This window comes from Ambystoma mexicanum, chromosome 4p (assembly GCF_040938575.1).
Source record: "Ambystoma mexicanum isolate Mex_15411 chromosome 4p, UKY_AmexF1_1, whole genome shotgun sequence".
In the NCBI taxonomy this organism is placed as follows: Eukaryota; Metazoa; Chordata; class Amphibia; order Caudata; family Ambystomatidae; genus Ambystoma; species Ambystoma mexicanum.
The window spans coordinates 1,170,941,116-1,170,962,774 of record NC_090927.1 but is presented as its reverse complement, the minus strand read 5'-3'; the positions used below and the strand labels follow the sequence as shown (position 1 = coordinate 1,170,962,774).

At 43.8% G+C, this 21,659-nt stretch overlaps 1 protein-coding gene across 4 annotated transcripts in view; it reads left to right on the top strand.

The window, feature by feature from the left end:
- The window catches only part of ADGRG6 (adhesion G protein-coupled receptor G6), a 606,009-nt gene that overhangs the window by 461,984 nt on the left and 122,366 nt on the right, over nucleotides 1-21,659 (top strand). For all 4 annotated transcript variants that reach the window (XM_069606809.1, XM_069606811.1, XM_069606808.1 and 1 more), the window contains 2 exons: nucleotides 7,924-8,066; nucleotides 20,678-20,792. In XM_069606809.1, the coding sequence (XP_069462910.1) occupies nucleotides 7,924-8,066; nucleotides 20,678-20,792 (258 nt within the window). The remainder of the gene's footprint in view (nucleotides 1-7,923; nucleotides 8,067-20,677; nucleotides 20,793-21,659) is intronic.

Below are 21,659 nucleotides of genomic sequence, written 5' to 3'. Positions count from 1 at the left end.
TGGATAGCCACAAAATGTGATGTAGTGCTGTAGTCATATACTCCGGTACATCTACCACCGTGGTGGTCTCCCCATGCCAAGGCTTAAGATAAACGTCTAAACAATCTAAATGGGAATTATTTACATAGTCAGTGGTAGTCCAGAAAACCTGGTGTGACCCTTGGGGGCTGTCCATTCAACACAGTCAACAGTACAGCTATTAAAAAGAACGTGGGTGGAGAGCTACAAAGCAAGCTAAATGGTTTTAATTTTAGGGTATGATTTTATTGTTGAAAATGGAACTGGTTTAGGCTTTATACTTTTAAGGCTTTGCTTGCACAACATAACACAAATGTCAAAAAGTAAACCTAAAGTATTTACTATTGTTCAAATGAGTTTTAAATGTAGGTCAAGTATCATCCCACCAGCTGTAAGCGGTTCAGACTGAACAATAGTGCATTTCAATGAACTCTTCCTGGATACTGTGTTATTGATAACGCAGTCTTTTACTTTCTTTTCATAGCCAAAAGAATCGATATATGTTTAAAAGACTCATTTTCTGCCTTGTATGTACCCCTCTTTGATGTCCACCTACTTGTATCATGGGAGATGTGTCATGCCATGTGTGAACGATGGGATTGAGGAAACCAGAATGCATGGGATGGAGATCTATGTTCCATGTGTGCGGGTGTAATAGGCAACGAGGAGCATCCAAGCAAACGTGTGGCAGAGCGACACGCAAGATAGAAAACAATCATTGGCAGAGTTCATAGGTATGGCTTTGGAAAGTTAGAGGATAACAAATAGTGCACTATCCCAAGGACAAGCAGTGGCTTCCCTTCTTCATTTTGCAAAGGCAGCCATTTTAGCTTGTTTTATATTATGGCAGGGCTTTCTTTGTTGCAAAGGCTGCAGAAGGTCCATTATAATGGAGGAGAGACTGCATGGGCAAAAATGCAATTATGGACCAAATGCACCTGAGCTTTGCAACACGTGTCAACGTTTGTAAAGTTGCCTTGTGCTGTACCAGTCCTCGTTTCTTGGTATCTTGCAATGGTTGGTTGGTGAGGAGTACAAATGGTTCTTACAGGTATCACCAAACCTGCCGATCTGTGTAGAGAAGGCTTCTATGATCAGGTGATCGTTCTACTAATAGTTCTCTGCCTCCTGGGAACAATCCACTCACCAATTCCATTGTTTCTTGGTTGCTTCCCACTTCTCCCAGATCACTACTCAGATCCTCATTCTGATGCCCCTCCATCCCAGCCCAGGCCTCCTCCTGGATGGCAAGGGCTGTAGTGGAGCGCCCCGGGAGTGGAAGCCAAAGAAAAAGCAAGGATGGTGACACATGCTTGCAATCAGGGAAGAGGTGCCTGAAAGGAGCAGGCCTGTTCAATGTCCCACGCAAGGAATGTGTGTGATCTGGCTCCTCCTCCGGACCATCTTTTCCCAGCTCATTCTTGTGTCGATGCTCACCAGTGCTTTAAGACACAAGACCATAGAAGTCAGTCTTTTCTGTATTTTTATAATGGCAGCCATGATAGATTGGGAGCCTCACAACGGTTTATATTATGAGTGTCCTAATCCATCATGGTCACCATTACAAAACAGAAATAAAACGGTAGAATTAAAATTTGCTCCAGCCTATGTTGACCATTATATAGTGTGGGTTTGCCGTGTACTTTCTTAACAAATGCATAGTGGCAAGAATAGACAACAACAAAAACAGCGGTAGTGATATAAATAATAATAATATTAACAATAAGTAACACGTTATGGATTGCAGAACAAAAGTGGAACACACAACAACGTACTGATCACCATGAACGGACATCAAGCTTTTAATGGGAACGTTCACACATGCTCCTTCCAACTTTAGCATGTTGCTTGTTTCTACAAAATGTCTGACTCTCTTACAGGCCTTCACCGTGATGCACGCTGTGCGCATTATGGAGCAGTTGATTGACACCAAGAACCCACTGCATTCTGCTGCCAGAGCTCTGGCAGAGAGCTAAAGGTCTCTCTGTCCTGACCTAACAAGGGGAAACATATGCTATTGGGGGCATTTGAGCTCCTGGTGTTGACTGCGGCCAAGTGACACCTACTGCTACAAACGCTGAAATGAATGATGAGTATTAGAGGGCTTCTCGGTCCTCTTACAGCGCACACTCATTGTGGGGTGGTAATAGATTAGTCGCCAGCAATTAAGTGAAGAAAACCACAGAAAAGTCTCCCGCTGGCCCCCAGAGGGCTATTTCACAGGCTTAAAGAGGCGTCTTTCCTCAGTGTTTTAAAATAAATGTTGTAAGGTCATGACAGGCGAACTCCCAAAGAATTACTTGTTTTCCTTTCTGTTAAACTGAAGATAATAACCTTTTAAGTGATTCACAAACACGAAACCGAAAATAGCTTAAAACCATCTGTCATAAAGACAGATATGAATACAGTGTTAGCCATCTGAACAGTGCAGGTTGTTGTTGTGTTTATAGAAAAAGCAAGAAACAATGGTGGCTCTTCGCCAATGATACTTTTATTAAGCTGACTACATACTTTTGTCTGCTAGCTTTCAAGGCCACATGGGTCTCTTTCTCAAACACCTTAGTCCTGGAAGGCAGGAAAGTCCACAGTGTAAAGGTAATGGAAATGCCTCACATTCCAGCCAATCAGGTGGCGAGGAGTGCAAGTTTGAACCACCGTTACAAGGCTGTGTTTCAAGCTGCCTGGCAGCCGGCTCTCCACGCCACCATCTTCCCCCCCACCCTCCGTCCCTGTTTCTTTTTCTCCCCCCACACCTCCCACTTACCTTATTTCGGCTTCAGCGGCCCTTGCCGGCGCAGCCACACCTTCCTCTCAGCTTCTCATGGCCGCCATGGAAAGGGAAGATGGGCACCGTACGGTAGGTCTGAGAGAAACAAGAACCTGGTGAGGGCTTAAGGTTCTTACCCTCAAGACCACAAGAGAACACGAAGCGTAACGCTATTATCATCTGGCTTGTTTTGCCTGTGAGGTCAGAGGGGCTCTGGACTGGGGCCCTTGTCACTTACTATGGAGGCTTCTTGAACTTTGAGATAGTGGAAGGTGGCGTGTGGTTCCGCTGGAGATGTAATTGGGGTGGGAGAGAGATCTGGGGTGTAAAGCGAAGAGGAAGAGCATAGCGATGGGAGCCGCATGCCTAGTGCATGGGGGAGCAGTGTCTTTGAATGGGCGCTTATACTTGGAGATTCTGGCTGGCGTTCAGGGAATCTGATTGGTTGTAACTCTGCTGCGAGTGCTAATGGACAATAACAACACGAATTGGGCTAGTGCATGGGAACTGTAATTCATTACAAAAGGGGGTTTGCATCTCGAGTGAAGTGATTGGATTGAAAACAATGCATTTATTTTTATTTTTATTTTTTATTTTATTTATTTGTTAAACGCCCAAACCCTTGGGTATCACAGCGTTGTTACAGACATCTTACAAGAAAATTCAAACAGTGTTCCAATAACTTCCAGTGAGACACTGGTACAAGGATACATAGGTTAAACAGTACATGGTCACTTTCACTATATGCATTTTCTAGTTTACTATATAACAATTTGCTATATACAAGTATACAATTTATGGTGACAATCTACCCTAGGGAGGCAACAAGCTGGGCCTGATAGGGTGGATATTTGATCATGTGTAGTTAGGCTAGTATTTATAAAGTTCACAAATGATGCTATTCCATTTCTTCAAATACTAGCTCCCCTGATAATTCTCTATTATATTGCATGTGCTATGTTCCACAGCACATGCATGGCTGGTAAGGGATCGACTTAAATACAAATCATCAGCGATATTTGCTGTTCTTGTGCCAGACCAGTAACATTTCATGAGCAGAGGAAACTGAAATTAAGGTAAATAGTAGTAAGGCCCACACTATGGCGCCAGATGTAGAGTAAAGGACCCAGTTGAAAGTATGGCAGAAATATTCTGCTGTCTTGGGATTCAGGTGACCTCTGATTATACTCAGCTGTTTCATGCGAGCTATTAGCAAATATGGAAGATAATTGGACTGGACTTGACCGGATGGGCTTGGCCAAAGCTCTCACTTCTCGGACATAGCAAGGTCTGTAGTGTGAGAACCCTACCCGAACATGTGTTCTTTTTTCAAAACTTACCAACAAAGGTTCACTTCAAACGTGTATACAGAGGGCAGCAGGATTTGACTAGATGTCTTGTGGTGGGTGCCTCTGCATGGGATATTAGCATGCCTACAATTACAATGGGGGTGGGGTCTGCCAGATTTAAACTTATCGAAAGACATTTATAAAGCAGTGGTCAGCAACTAACTTTATTCACTCAGAACTCAAAAAATGCCCGAAGCGCGTGCCTATGCCCAACCATTATTTGGATTGCTGTTGACATTTTCTAACCAACTAATCCACATTTTTTAAGTTAAATCTATCTGAAGCGCATACTAATGTTCATAAAATCATGGTGGCACATACCCCACAGCCTTCATGCGTGGAAGATTAAATGTTACCTGTCTTGAGAGTGCGAGGGAGAGTGTCTTTGAAAGCAATCTTGCTGGAAGATTGCTTTGCTGTTTCTTGAACGCACAGACATGCTTACCGTTCTTTTGCTGTCTGTTTCTGATCTGAATGTTTGGAGTGAATTCCATACCCGTAGTTATTGACTCCATTCCGACCATTCTGTATGGCTGAGACAAGGTCAATAATGACCTTCATGTGCCCGCCAGTACGTTTTATGTGTATATGAAAATGCTGATGGACTCACAACAAACCCGGGCATTCTATGAACTAAGTCAATGGACTTATTGCGAGGAGCAACGTGAAACGCATGGACATTGGAGCGGCATCCCACATTCATTCTGTGCCCTTTCCTCTATGCGTGAAATCAAATGTCATAAAAGCAAAGAATAGCCCTCAAAGTGCAGTCCAGTGTAATGCTGTGGCGGAAGTAAGGTGCATCAACTATTTTACAACGGAATTTGAAGGCGTAAATCAAGACCCAGCAATGATCAACCAGGTTTTCAACACACCCTGGGAAGACCTCTCGAACGCAGAAAACATCGAAGTAGCCATAAGGAAACTTAAAACATCGAGAGCCCAAGGTCCTGATGGGTTGACGAATGTGGACTTAAAAATGTTCCCAAAACAATGGTCAGAAATGATTAGCAAGATTTTCGCTGAATGCGGTAGAACAAAGATGATCCCTATCAAAGGTGATAGTCCCGATTTACAAAAAAGGAGCTAGAAACGAACCTGAGAGTTACAGGCCAATAGCCCTTTTGGACATAATAGGGAAAATCTATGCAACCCTCCTGCTAGCTCACTTCAGAATTTGGGAAAAAGACGGCCCTTCAAAAGACCATCTACAAACGGGCTTTAAAAAAAATGGCTGTACAACAATCAACCTAATGGTAATAAACATCTTGAAAGCCAAAGTCAAAGAAGGTGCACCAAAGATCTACTTGGCTTTTGTTGACCCTTCGAAAGCTTTTGATAGGATCGACAGGAACAGATCGTGGTTGAAACTTCAAGGTTGGAATTGTCTAAAAAAAAATACTCGACCCAATAAAAGCTCTTCATTCGCACACAAAAATCAGAGTTAAACTAAACCTCCAAGGTGCATTTTCCGAGGAGATAGTGGGGAATAGAGGGGTCAAGCAGGGATGCCTTTTGGCCCCGGCCTTGGTCATAGCGTTTCTAGGCGATTACCAGCTCTCAGAAAGTAAAATAAGATCTTTTCATCCTAAAATCGGGAAAATGGAAATCCCACGTCTTCTGTACGCCGATGACGTCATCTTAATAGATCAGACCAAAGTGGGGCTTCAAAGAAAACTAGTAAACCTGGAGAAATACATCGCTGAAAACCAATTGGAGATAAACAAAACAAAGACCAAAATTTTGGTAATTGAAAAAGTAACCAATAAAGCAACGAAAAAACTAAATTGGTTTCTCGACAAGACCAAAATTGAAATTGTCAAAAATATCAAATATCTAGGGGTCCAGATGGACAGATCAAGAACAGACATGAGTGCACAAAACCAACTGTTGGAAAAAGTGAGATGTCTAACCTCCCAGACAAGAGTGGTTGACTCCAAGTTTGGAAAGTTCTCCTTAATACCAGCGATAACCTTCTACAAGGCTAAAGTCATTCCCGCGATGACATATGGAATGGAAGCTTCTTTGTATATACCACGCCATCTCTGGAGCAAACTAGAGGGCTATGTTTGGAAAACACTTTTGGGCCTTCCGAAATCAACTGCCATCCCGGCCATCAGGAGAGAGCTGGGGCTAGTCTCACTAGCGTCGATGGTAGATCAAAGCGCCAGGAGACTGTACAGGAGAATAATCATGGTGCATACATTACCCATTTTTAACTTCATGAAGGAGGAAATTGAAACAGGCAATTGTGAGGCTTTGAAAACATGGGTCAAGACCAGAAAGGCCGATCTAGCACTAATAGCATGTACAGAAGTAGAGCTGAAGGAAAACCCAGATCGAATCAAAAGAAAAATGGAAGAGATGGACTGGATCCTGACAATAGAGAAAGCGGTGGGGAACAAACTCTTAAGCCACCTGCCACTGGCTTTTAATAAACTGAGAAAACCGATGAACTACTGCCAAATATTTCTGGACAAGAAGATCAGAATATACGCCATGAAACTGAGATTGAACCTTTTGTTCACCCGAGAGATCATAGCAACTCGAGGAACCACAACCGACAAGAGATGTTGCCTATGTAAGGAGGATTCATCTGTTGAAACACTTAAACACGTGGTGATTGATTGCTCTAAAACCAACGCAAACAGAAACATCTACCTCCCATCGCTGGTGGAAAACCTATGGATATTCAAATCTGACGATATGTGGAACAGACTGATCTCTGGTGAAAAAAACGAGATGGACCATTGCACTGGTCAAACTACTCGAGCTCGCATTTGAACCGATAAATCGCCAAGGGCCCGAGGGTGGTGTGGCGTAGGGCGTCGATTTCAAAAGGCTATTTTTTAGTTCCTTGTTCTCATATAACAGCCACTGCTACGTACCAGTTAGTGTGGAAGGATTATGTAGTTTGGTGAAGTTTTTTCTCTTTTCTTTCGGCTGCAGATGAGGCGAAATTTTGATAAAACTTATTGTAAATAAGTAAAAGTTCAAATAAAAAAAATAAAAAAATGTCATCATAGTTGACTTCATGAAAGTGGTTTGTGACATCACAATGACATCAGGCACACGGCATGGTAGCACAGGCCAAATAAAATGAGTGACTGTACGTTTTTGTGCTGTGCACAAGTGGCCCTTGAGCTTGGAATAATAATGTGAGCGGAGAAATGAGTTATTAGATGGAAAAAGCTTTTATTAAAAGGTGTTACAATCCCTGTTCTGCTTAGCGTTGTACATTGTTTTGGTTTACTTTGTGAAACAGGTGGAAGGCATACACAATGGATCCAATACGAACCAATTAATGAGAAGGTATCATTAAAATTATAGAATAAAACGTTGTACAGTTTTCAAATTGAGATGGATTTTGAAGTCCTTTATTATTTTTTATTTGTGACACTACACAGACTGTGAAGGAAGACTTGGAAAGTTGCACTGTACCTGTGTGTATTAGAGACATTCTCAGTATTTAACATTGTTTCCGAATGCTGACTGTATGCATGTGTGCTCATAAGTGACCACGGAATTGTGGTATTTAAATAGGCAGTGTGGAAAAGGTTGAACTTGGCAAGGTGTGTCTCCTAACAAAACAGTAACATGAAGCACCCTTGGCTTGTGGTTAACCATGACTAAATTGTGTGGTAACATTGAAATAACTGCCACTGGACCGCATTAGCGCGCCGCGTATCCTGGCTTCCGTTCTGTTCTTCATGCTGTACATTGCTGCAAAGCAGTGCATTTACTGGCAATGTGTTTGCAAATAATGAACAAACTCGCTTTAACTTGCAGCTTTGTGGTCTGGGCTCTTCTGGTTTACAACAAAAAAAACAACGCTACCCTGACAAAGGACGACATTAAGAGTAGACTAGCAAACTACAACGATACCATCCCAAGTGCTCTGATGCTGCGAAGGATCGATGTGCAAAAAATTGGTAAGTAGGGAAATGTTCCTTACTCTCCTGTCTATGTCCTCTTTCTTTGTCTAACAGATTGGCGCTGAGCAACTGCTATTTAGAGGGTACAGGAACATTTGACTATCTCAGAGCAAAATATGAACAGTAGGATGGGACAATGGTAACATAAAGGCCAACAGCTGAGTGTGGAAGCAGAGCAAGAGAGGACAAGACCCGAGGTGGAGAGAGAACAAAACAAAACTGGCGAAAGGTTAAGAGTAGAGACAGACCGTTAGGTAAAGAGAAATGAGGGCTAGAACAGGAGGGAGGAAGAACAGAGGGAACGGTGAGAAGGAGGAGAAGCACAGTCTAAGGGACAGAAAGAGAGGAAGCAGAATGTGGAAAGGAAAGAAAAGTCAACAAGAAGGGAGGAGACAGAATAGGAAGGCAGTACTACAAGATACTAAAGAGAGTTGTGGCGGAAGTGAGAAAACAGAAAGAACATGAGAGAGAAAATGTGAAGGAAGGAGGAAAAGGTGAGAGAGAGCGGGAGAGGACTGTTGAAGGGGAGTGGGGGTGGGAGGTGTAGACAACAAGGGAGTGAGCATAATGTGGAGGTATTTTAGGGAAGGAGTCTGTGCTACACTGGAAACCCCTTCCTTGTTGACAAACGGTTTGAAGGTGAGCAATTTGCAACTTTGATGCCTGACACCCCCTGGCAGTTATGTGATCTGGAACATTAGATTCCAGGAGAAGGTCCCTGTCCTTAAGCACATGCATGGCAACATATCCCACTCCATTCAGTAGAGGGTGGGCCAGTTAGTGTTTATCTTTGCAGTCTAGGACGTGTCGTCCTGGATATGTGATGGGGCAATTCCTGACTAAGTGCCCCAGAATGCAAGAATAATACAGGACTTTGATAATATCTATCATGCTGCATATGCTTTATGCTGCACATTTTTGCTACATATAACACACATTTGTTTTGAGAGAAAACAACCATAGAGTCTAAATAGAAGCAAAAGGCATCATTCATGTGTGTGATGTCTACCCCCAGGATAGCAGCGTTGATCATTCTATACAAAAATAGTTTGTGCTAGTTGGATATTGCACAACTCATGTGTGGTTCATGGAGACACTCCATGATCTACATTTGGGGGCATCAGGGGTCATTACAAGGTTGGAGGTAACCATGATGCAAATTGCGGCATGGTTACCCCCTTACTGCGTGCCGGGTCCGGGTTCCTCAAATGAGGAATTACTGGTCCATTCCAACCTTGGCGGACCCGTTAATTCCTCATTCGAGGAACCCGGACCCGGTACATCCCCATTCCCATTCAAGCCCCCATAGGGCTCAATGGGAATGGGGAGGGAGATAACAACGGGTCCGTTAATAACAGGCCTGTTGTTTCTCCCTGGTCTGCTAGCGGGACCCGCTAAGGGCACCTGGTTTTACCAGGCGCCCTATGCAGGTCCCGCGAGCAGATTCGTAATGGGGCAGTAAGGAGTTAACGGCTCCAGCACCATCACCGGTGCTGTTAACCCCTTAACGCCTCACTTGTAATGACCCCCATAGTCTTTTTTATGTTATGCTTATGAGTATGGTGTGTTGCTGTTCTGTCGAGTCATGCAGAGAATTATGCGCCGCTCAATAGGGAGAGAATGATGATTCTTCCAGCTATTCCTGTGATGTGGGCATGTATAGTTTATAGAAAAAGTGCTGGTGTGTGAAGGATAGGGAATAGAAAAGGCCAGGGGGGTTGCTAGGACTGTAAAAGACCCGAGGCTAAGCTAATGTCGGAACTGTCGGGACTGGTTGGATAGCTAGCCTTTGGTTGTAGCTCCTGAGATTCTATCCGGGGCTACAACCAAAAGACCAGGGGCTTTATCCCGCTTAGCCCACCACCCCAGCAGCGCCCCTGGAAAAGGCAGCCGAAAACCCTGTCGCAATCATGTTTTTTCGTGAGGTCCTGTCTCATGGCCAATGAAGACCGGGCGGCAATGTGGAAGAAATGGCCTGTCAATCATGCACAAGAGCAGGAGGCAAAAGACATACTTCTATTTAAGAGGGAAAGGGACTGGCTCAGATGAAGCACTAGAGGCAGTGCCCTCACCTCGTGCATGCCCGCTTCAGAATCCCCAGAAGAGGATTTCTACAAGGGGACATTAAGGGGGATCATGCCGGAAGCAAAAGTAACAGGATTGTCGGCGTGGGACTGGCCAGCATCCCTGATTGAGCAATGTGTATCCTAAAGAGATATCAAGGGCTATACCTTCAACAAGCTCTGGCTTCAGAAAGCCAGTGTCATGATATCATGCCTGCAAGAAATACTCCATTCTGAGTGGTTTTTTCCAAGCGACAGCAGGCCAACATAGGTCTTACGTTGTCGAGAGTATTAATAATTAGCCCTACTTACTTAGCTTCTCACCCGACAGTTCCCTGAGCATTGGGGGGTATTCACAGTGTAGACTGGTGGTGTGGTTGAACCTGAGCTATGTCTTTTTCTCCCATAGGCCTGTTTTATGCTTCAATTTTCCACAAATGCTCCCCTCCTTCTTCCTCTTCCGCAACCCCCGGCTACATATGTCATTGATGCGTTACACCTACACTGCATGCTGTGCAGCACACCCAAATCATTGGTACCCCTATATTTCTTTCAAAGGAAACAGGTCCGCCTGCTCCGGCAATCCTCCCCTTCCCCGGGACCTCTCTCCTTCCTTTACTCCCTCACTTGCTTTCCTCTACAGAATCAGGAGAAGTGTTTGACTCATGCAGATATTCCTGACCGTATCTCACATTGTTTTGGCAGCATGTAATTAAAAAAAACAACCTTCTCAGAACTATTTGGACACTGTTTTTTCCATGCAGCAGAGTCCGTTTTTTGTAGCCTGGTCTCCTTCACCAACTGAGGTCACTCCAAGCGTCTCCTCTGATCGACCTTTTGTCATCCAGGTAACACTGCGTACCCTGGTCACTGATCACGCACCCCCTTCACAGGCACATTTATCCGTCAACACTTCTGCACTCTGTGATACAAATATGCGCAACAAAGTTTAGATGTGTGAGTGTCACCACGCTTGCCCGGCTTTTAGTAGAACAAGCAGTACATTTCAGCATACCGTCAACCAGAACTGCCTGGGGGGCTGCCTGCACCAAGAAGATTACCAAAGATCCAAAGTGTGCTTGCCAATCATCAACTTACTATAGTTTTTTTTTAATTTATTTTATGTTCCTGCTTGGGACAGAGTCCCTAACAAGGAAATCGTGCAGCTGCATGGAATTGTGTGACAAAGATGGCCTTATACTTTGCAGGCTGAAACGTTTTTTGTAGCTACACCGCGGTGATCAAGCCTAATCCTACCAAGCAACTTTGCTTCAAATCAAGATAATTTAAGGAATTGTCCACCTTATAATAACACCCAGACAGAAGGATCAAAACCTTTCTCAGCGCCAGTTGCTGATCACTGGCTAACATTGGAAACCTTGCATTTACCACCTCAACTTCTAAACCAATCATTCACGAATCCTTCTAAGAAAGCATCAAACACAATTGTATGATTGGAAGTGTATGGAAAAACCCTCCTGATTAACCAAATAATTTAATTTGGAGAAACACGTGTCGAGGGTAAAACAACAAGAAAGTAAAATGAAAATAAACAAATTATCCACACAACAAATGACATCAAGACCTTTCATTTGATTTTAGAGGGCGCCGGCACAGGCGTTTTTCAGTTGTTCTGGTACTTTAATACACTGGGCAGCCACAGTGTTTAAACAACCAGCGTTGCAGCCCCTAATGATCTACTTGTAAGAACACAGACTTGTCCCTTAAAACATATTCTCGCCACAGGTTGTTCAACGGCTGCATTACTTCTTCCTGAAATTCGACCTATCAAAATGCTTGAAAGGAGGGCTCTAACAATAGGCGGAGGCCTGCTGTCCACAAATCTCAGCCGGATGATAGAATAATGCTCCAGCAGCGCAACAGAATCGGACTCTGTTGGCGCCAGCTGGTGACATCCCTTCAGTTTCTCATAAGACTACCTATGAGCTAGGCTTGTCCACCAAGCAAACTATCATTTTAGGTTGTTTAAAATGAATGCAGCAATGGAAGCTTCCTGCTCCGGCCGAGGCTTTGGCTTCGGACTTCTAAGATAGGCAGCGTTCAGGTATCTTATGATTGTGGCCCATAATATATTTACTGATGCATCATAAAAAACTATAGTAAGGGTGCTAAAAACAAAAACATTTCTCATAATTTCATGCATTTAAAAAAGACACATTGCAGCAGCAAATCTGGGGATGTCTGTGTGTCTGGGACGGCATTCGTTCATGTTTGTAAGCAACTTCTTTGAGTTAATCAGGCCGCATCATTTTCAGGTAAATGAGGACATTGGGGGTCATTCCGAGTTTGGTGGCACCCTGCCAGTATTTCCGGTGGGATACCACCAAACGGAATTACCGTTTCCACCGCCTGATGTCCTGGTAATACTGGCATATTACAAGCAGCGGAAATACAGTAATTCCCCATTCCATGGAGTTCCATAGGACTCCATGGAATGGGGAATTGCCGGTATTTCAGGCACTGGTAATACCGGTGCCGGAAATACATGCTGTTTAATGCCAGCGGGGGCCTGAGTTGCCTCCAGCTCTTGGCTGGAGTTAAGCCATGTAACCTCCACTGGAAAAATGCCAATTAACCTCATTGCCAGCACTTTCTTTTCAGACCAGCACACTTATAATGAGACCCAGTTGTCTGTAACGTCTCATGTTTTCCTTAATGTGTTATCTTGTCTAGTATGCAGCATGTTGTCCTCCTGTTGCACCAGATTCTGTGTGTATGCTTGATGCCTTCCTCAAAATCATATCAAGCCATGTGTGGCAATGAAGTCGCATTTGGATCAGAGGCATAGACAGGGAAGGGCCTGAGCGGCCCAGGCCCACCCTCAAGCTGCAAATGCCCACTCAACATAGCTGTGTTGGCATTCACAAATGTTAATGTCATTGCTGTGGGCCCAACTACATTAGCTTCAGGCCTGCCATACTAGACAATCCAGGCTATGGCTCTGATCTGTATGGGCTGGAGTCCAAAGTGGACCATAGTTAGCCTTTCGGGGAGCACCTGTCGAGCTCATTGCCTAAGGAGCGAGGGCAAGTCCATTGCCCCATGTAATCTCGTAAAGACTACTGATATGCCATTATTATTTTCTATTATAAAAAATAAGCCTTCCGAGGAGTGAGGAGCAGATTCCATTCCAAAAGGATCTGTTGAAAAGTTTTGCTTGTCTGTATTTCTCTCAAACACAAAGAAGGCCATAAAAAGGAGATAAGGCCAAATTATTTTTTCTACAAATTCTACCCCCAGGTAGATTTAGTGGAGACTGAGCAAACAAGGGTTGTTAGATACTCCCTAGCTGTGAGGTCTCCACTGTCTCTCCACAGCCAACGATCTGCCCACAGAAATAACACACAGTTGCCAACCGATGGAGAATGCTGTCGAATCGCTGGCCTCGTATGGTGGGGCATCACTCCTGGAATCAGCAGACTTTGCGTGCGATCCATCAAAGCACTGCGGCTATCCAGTCAACCATCAGGTAGTGCACTCTCATTGCACGGTGCTGCACGGGCTTAGGGTGAGGCATGTTCAGTGCTATTGAAGGGCTGCAAAACATGCATGTTAGGTGGGTACAGAAACCTCCTGCCCGCTTCACTGATGTTCTTGCCGGCTCTTCAGGGGGGAACCTGGGTATCGCCCTTTCATATAATCACTGTTCTCATATCCCTTCCTGTATTTGACCTTCTCCCGCGATCGTAATAAATTATCTATAGATGCACCCCATTGTGTTTCCGATACACGTCAGCTACATTGAGCTCTATGATGACCAAGGCCAATAGCTGTAAATTGCCAAAACATAGCTGCTGACAGCTTTACCTTCGTCAACATATGTAAACATCGGCTCCATTCTCACCTTTGACTCTGCTCCTAGCTCATCTCCACCCTTCTCCTGAGTAGGGTGGCTTACTGCTTTGCCCTCCACGTGGGACACCCTTACTCTTTTACCCAACAAGCTATCTTAATTTTCTTCCTGCACACTCTTCAACTGTCCCCAGCCCCCGCGATTCTCATCCACCTCTGTGCAATCCCTTCTCATGGGATGGTTGTCCATGACTATCTGCTCTCTCTTCAAATTGCTCCTTGTAGACATCAAATCCATTCATAGTTTATACCTCTACTTGGGTAGCTCTCTCGTTACTCACCCCTTGGCACTCTGAGATCTCTACACCTCCTTAATTGCCCTGTTACCCATCCTCAATGGGCCACCCCTCACGTTTGTCCATTCACCCTCCTTGACACCCACCCCTAGAACAGTCTACGACCTCTGACATCAAGTTGATACTGACATAATCAGGCTTGAAGAACTGCTCTGAAAAGGCAGGGCCCCCCTCTTGAGGTAGCACATAGGTTTTCAGTTGCCATTTCCCTACCCTGACCCCCCGCCCCATCCTACTCCTGTCTCTGCTACATACATTAATGTTCTGTATATAGTAACTCTGTCCTATACACAAACATTGCATACTGCCAATCCTGCTCTAAGGACATTTAATCATCTCCTGTTAGTTCCCCCCACCCCCTTGCTGTGCCTGTCCTGCACTGCATGACTTTGCTCATTTATTTGTCCTTGCTTATACTGCACTAATGATGTAAGGCACCCAGCCATAAGACTGCTCAGTCATCCATACGTATACAGTGTTAGTTGTCAAAGTTCTCCTTGCTATTGCAAGAAATACAAGTGCAAATAAATCACCCCTTTTATTCTTTTTTATTGATTAATCCCAATTTACTATTTGATAAGTAATTTTTCCATTTGATCACATTTGTATTACATAGCTTCCATCTCCACTCTGTACATGGTCATCTTTGTCTGCTTTAGCCAATAGATGGCATTTGCTTACTACGTCCATCTCCAGGCATCCCTCTTTGAATACCCCTCATTCGGTAGGCTTTGAATAACTGAGGAGTCATTCAAATTACGGTTATTGTTTGTAATTTTAAAATTGTGATCTTCAATTGATTCACGAAATCCCAAATTCCTTCAATATTGAATTTATTTCGGTTCTGCACATTTTTTAAAGCCTACTTCATTATAGCTTAGACCACTCTGCATATCTGCAAGTTATTCCAGCTGATTCTTTTAGAAGGTTAATGTGTCAGTGGTGCACTAATCTGGGGGATTAGATTTTTATGGGGCTGTTTATACAAAATTCCCTCTTTAGTTTTGCACAATCACGCTCCCCATTTGGAATACCTTTGAAAGAGTTACAGGCAGTCAATAGTTTCACTGATGCTGATGTATAACCAATCATTGTTTTTTCAAACTAAGATCTCTAAACCTTGCTGGGTGATCCTCCTCAAATCTGTTCTTGTCTGATTTGAGGGTATATGAACACCTACAGCAACGATGTATTACTTTCCCCACTCCAACATCTTATGTGTGTATCTAGCATTGAGGGCCAACATTACCAGACATTTTCTAAAGTAGAACCACGTGGCACACTGGCATTTAAATCACATAAGATCAAGTCTTCTTTAAATCTGGAATGTCCTTAATTTCTTGATCCCTGCTCATTTTGGACAGCCTTGCGTCCCTTCCATGCTTGGTCCCCTGTTTTGCTTGAGGCCATCGAGTCAGGTTTCTGAGCACCCATGGCTGGCATGACCCCATCTGGCCTCAGATACATTTCCCCCTTCAGTTTTCCAACTTTGTATTTCAATACTGGATTTTAAACCATACCAATGCATCTAAATTCTGCAATTCCATCCAGGTGGAGATTGGATGCAAAGACTCTGTGGCCAAGGTCAAACCAGCATTGTAAGGGTTAAAGGTGTGAAGTAAGTTCAATTGTCATTAGTACCAAGAGGCACTTGGAGGTACAGTGCACTGTGCAATATCTTCAACAATCTTAATCAAGAAACTTTCACTAGAAGTACTAAACATACGGGAGCCTGGAAGGGACATTCACTGTGGTACATTCATCCTGATGTCTACCACTGGTTTTTGTCAGACGCCTTCCCCTTTTCACACAAGTTTTTGTGTCTTCAGACATTTTTTGTACGGAAAAAACACTACATGTGTCATCTTAATGCAGAGACAATTCCATTTTTTTAAAAGTGTGATAAAACATTTAAATCATAAAAAAGGCAAGAGGGAGAAAGAGAAAAAAGAAATGGAGGGGTGGTGGCATGTTATAGGCCACCGGCCACAGGCAATATCGTTAGACATATTAACCCCTTAACTGCCAGGCTATTATGCAAGTCTATGCAAAAAGGACGAGCATACTCGTGACTACGAAGCTTATTTCAACAAAAGATTCCTAAATACAGGATTGACACTTAGGGAAATCTAGAATGTACAGCAGTAAAACTGGTCAGCCATTCCGCTGGAGGAATCTAAACTACGGACGTGCCAATAGCATTCCTCTTTCCCACTTCTCTTCTGCTTGAAGGTGACTCTTGCTTTTATGGAACAGCTGGGGACACTATTTGTCCAGTCCTCAATCTTGCGATGGAAGGGAGACGTCCACAGCCTTAGCCTTATTTACTTCCCCACAATAACACAGCTAAATAACCATGTCTTTTCAGAATGCTGCAGGAAATCCCCAACCCTGTCATCTCCCGAGATATTTATTTATTTATTTATTCACATTTGTAGAGCGTGCAACAGCCCGGGGGCATTGTGGCGCTTGTTACAGAAAACAGTTCTTAGTTACAGGGGCGGAAAACACATTTGCATTATAGAGGACGACATAAGCAGGAATAAAAAGCAGTGAATAAAGATTGAGAATGTTTCAATGTTTCAAACATCTGCCTTTGTACTCCTCGAAACACCTACAGGGTTTCGGTGCAGTTCATAGGTCTTCCCAGGGTTCTTTTCGTCATGAAGCCACAGGGATAAGTTGCAGGTCGATCCAGGGGTGTATGAGGGATATGGGGTGTGAAGGGCATTCCATTCCAGGAGCGAGATTCCTAGTGAGAAAACATTAAAAGATAACCTCGAAGGGAGGAAAGCTGCAGGAAGAAAGGAAAGACCTTGGAATCATTGGCGAAGTGGGCAGGGAGGTTGGCCGGAGGGAAAGAGTACTACGCAAGTTTTAATATTATCCCATGTAGACAGTGTATTCAACTGCAAAGCAAGATGTCTCAGTGGGGGTCCTAAGTGAAAACATAGGTTTCACTGGACCGAAATGGAAAAAGATCAATTTAGAATGACCGCTCTGTGACCGCGCAGAGCGATCAGTCTAAATCGATGGGTCAGCCCCTGCCGCACGCGAGTGTGCGCAGGGACTGCGTGTGCGCAGGGACTGACAGGCTGTCAGGTGTGTCTGTGTGTGTCTCTCTGAGTGTTTTTGTGAGAATATGTGTGTGGATTTGGTGTGTTGTGCTGGGAAGAGGGTGGGTGGGTGGTGAAGGGGGGAGCTTGGGGGTGAAACCCCCCCGTTTAACATTAAAAAAACAGCGTGAGAGGGTGGGGTGGGAAAGGGGTAATCTTGAGGGAGTGAAGGGGACGGGGTAGGATGTTATATTGCTGCATTTAAAACCCAACACAAAAACAGACGGAAACAAAACAGTCTTTTTTGTGTTCGTTTTTTTAAAAGCGATAATATCACATGGAACCCTGCGAGGATTAATAACTCCCCCACCCCCCTGTGGACACCTGTGCCTAACATGCAGATCTAGGTTCAGGTTTGGCTCTTGGAAAATCCGCTTTTTATCCCTTTGAAGGAAGTACTGTAAGAACATTGGAATTGGGGGATTGTGAAATGTTAGGTCAGGCCTTCACCACTGTATCTCTGGAGAGGAGTTACTCACATGTCAAACTTCTGTTTTGAGCTCTTCCAATGAGTACCATTCAACTCTCTCTTATTGTGATAGGGAGATGTCATAAAGGGATGTAACATTTTGTAAAGAGTTGTAGGGCTGGGGCAGAGGCTGCTTTGTTTAAAGTAAGAGTGTGATGCTCCCGTTCATGTTTTAGTGGTTGCTTGCCAAGGTAGCATCAAGGTGGGAACTTTAGAAAGGGAGTATTCATTGGAGACCATGTAAAAGGCAGTGGTGCCCGGTAAAAGACCCACCAACCTAGCTGGCAGCGGGCCAGAACCAATGGAAACCCAGAACAAGACAGATTCTACAGTGTGAGGTTTTTCAAAAAGGACTTTCGTTTTTGTCAACAGGAAAGAGTTAATTTGATTTCTCTCTCAGACAATCTACCATACCAGCTGCAAGCAATTAGCTCTCCAAGCAGTGGTCGGAGTGTACAAAAAGAAGTAGTGGAACTATGTTCCCTGATGGCCTGTCCCCGCTCCCCACAAACCCCATCGTCTCGCCTGCACCTCCCACGCACAATGCAAACCCCTACACAAATGCGTCTGCCGTTTAAGGGAGCGTTCAGCACTGAAGGTCGTCTTTCGACTTCTTCCTACACTTTTATTTAAAAACGAAACCATTCTGGAACAGTTTCTTTTTAAAATAAAACATAGGAACAGGAAAAACGTAACTTAAAAAAGTAGAGGAGCACAGCTTCCGCCCACTTCGACGATTGTCTACAAGCAATCTGTTTCCTGGGAATATCTGCAGTTCGGAAGAGATCTGACCTTTGCACCACACTGTTACCAGGAACTCCATTATCTGGCAACGGTCATGAATTTAATGCAACCGTAACACCACGTTTCCCAAAAGTTTCGGGGTTCATCACACAACGAATATGCTGAAAATTGTGATGTTTCGATACCTTGTCGAAAAAGATCATGCAGACCGATCCATAATGGAAAAAAGTATCATTGTAATATATACATTGGTTAGATACCGCGCGCACACATGGACTTATTTCAAGCCCTTTTTAAATAGTGCTACAAAACGTGTACGAATTTTACAAATATTCCAAAGTGAAAGTCAAACACGTACTCAAGCAAAGATGGCATGCAGTTGAAGTGCATTGCATTTTTTCTGATTTTAATGTTAATATTAAAGGATATTTGTACTGCGTACTATCACCACCGGAATGGTCCCCTGACGCTGTGGCGGATCTGAAACAAAGGGGGGTAGGTTAGGTGTGTTAGTAAGACAAAGTTTGGAGAAGAGCAAGGGAGCTGTGAAGTACTGTTGGCAGCTTCAGTTCGGTTAACACCGTTCGCCGAGCATATCAGTGTTTTGTTCGGTTCTGAGTCTGTTGTGTGCTGTTGTTTGGGGGTCTGTGTGGTGTGGTTGTTGGTGCGGTGTGGTGGAGTGCGTGCCGGTTGCTCGGATTTAAGAGGTGTGGTTGTGTTTGGTTAGAGTGTGATCTTATCCAAGTTCTGAAAAAGTATAAAAGATTCCAAATTTCCAGCAACTGAGAAATTAGATGAAAATAAAAATAAATTAAACTCTGTGTTTGAGGTAAACGAAAATGGTATCAGAATCTTAAAATAAGTCTATTCATGTGAGAAGATATTATTGGAGGTGTTTGGTGATATGAAAATCTAGCAGCCCTCTCTTTCTGTACATAACAATAACATTTTATTTAGATCTAAAGGTTTTGGCGATTGTCCGTTATGTATTCTGAAAAATGCAGTTTTCTTAGGCTTTGTGTTTGATTGCTTGGAGCATAGCAGCTACTAGAAAAAACCATTTAAGACACGATGGGTCTCATTATAAGTGAGCCAGTCCGGAAATAAAGGTGCCAGTGGCAATGTTACCAGCACCCTTTCCGGATCGGCTCACTTAGAATCTGCCGGTAGGCCTGACCTGCTGGTAGTTCAGGCCCCTGCCGGCAAATGTTTCACAGAAGCACCGACACCGTTACAAACAGTGCCAGTGCTTCAGGGTTCCCATTCCCATGGAGTCCTATGGGAGTCCTGTTTGGAAGTCCTATGGGAGTCCCATTCCCATGGAGACCTGTGATGTCCCAGTGGTACCGGGATGTAAGGCGGCAGAAACGGTAAGGCAAGGTTGCTGGTAGGCCACCGGTTCTCCTACCGGCAACTTCATAATGAGGGCCTATGTGTCTTGTAAAATATAAAAGCATGTGTAGCTACGTATGAGCACGTCGTTATCTAATTTCCTGACCTTTGGTAAGTCTGTAAACAACATTCAGTTTTCGTGAGATTTCATGGTCCTACCCAGATTCCTTATATCTGCGCTATATGTTTAGTCATGGCCCCTATCTGGGATTGAATGCACAGGACGCATTTTTCAAAATTCCACATTAAAAAAAAATATATATGTATAAACATGTATCCCAATCTAAGAGTCGAATTAATTGTAATCACTTGAGGTGCTATATCAAGTGTTACTACAGAGTATTTAATGAATTTGGTAATACATTTTTTAAACAAAAGTTACTCTTTTGTTAGTTATGCTTGAGGAGGCGATAAAGGGCTCACGAGGATAGAATATAAAATTCATACGCTAGATCTTAGGGGTTAAGCGAGGACCCATCTGACCAAATGTAAGTGTTTTGAGCTCTCGGCGTCTGTCTACAGCAGTAATATCCCAATGCCTCCTTAAATCATTACTCAAACATTCAGAGTAAAAGTAGGTTCAGTCCGAAGTGTAGACAATTAAACTGCGGTCGCTCGTGGCACTTAATCAAGTAGTTTTCTATGTCTCTCCCAGAGCAATGTGAAGCTGATGTGAATCCCGAATTCTTTGCTTGGCCGGCAACCAGCCCTAATGTAAACCGAAGCATACTGTGCGCCGGCAGCCTGACCCAACTTGCATCCAGGAATTGGTAAGTCATTGCGACGACGTGCTACGCTAGAGACACTAAACCATCATATACTTTGCTATTATGCAATTGTGCCCATTTGGAGCAAAGATCTCACATTTCCTAACACTCTTCAGTGCGCTGGCTTCACACAATGACACATATTAACAGTACCTCCTACAATGAACATTTAGCTACAGGCACAGAAAGTGCGACCGCTACCGCTCGTACATATCAGTTATGTGGACTACTTATTAAGATGGCTCACAGGGTCTAATGCTACGGCAAAGACTCCAGTTAGTTAGTTAGTTAGTTATTATGCGTTCCATAGAACCCGGAGGCTTAAGGGCGCAATTAACTTGTTGTTCACATGTTCGGATCCCAGAAAAGCTGACTCATCATTGTATACCTTAAGGGTAAAACAAGTGCCATTGGTGTGGGTAATGATAGTACATGTTATCAACAGCCACGCGAGTGTGCGGTGTGCACCTGTTGTTTATGTGTATTCGTGCACACCTCCTTTGTAACAGTTAGAAATGGTCAATGTTAATGTTAGAAGGCAACATTTCGGGGGTATATAAACTTTGGCGCCAGGGCACATGTAAGGTAGCAATCCAGTGAAGGGAGCGGGCATCACTGAGAGAAGGCAGGCAATACAATTATGCTTTGCTATTGGTTAGAGCCTCGTATTTTTAGGAATAGCCGAGTCAGCAGAATCATTCTCAAAATGAGGTACATGCTCCCTTTATTTGACTTCTGTGGGCCCCATTAACCAAATCAGGACTGCAGTGTGCTTTGTGTGTGATAACGCTGAACTTCCTAGATGTTTTCAACATTTTCAGGGAGACTGATGAATGAAAGGAATGGGAAGAAATCTTTGGCTCTCCAGAT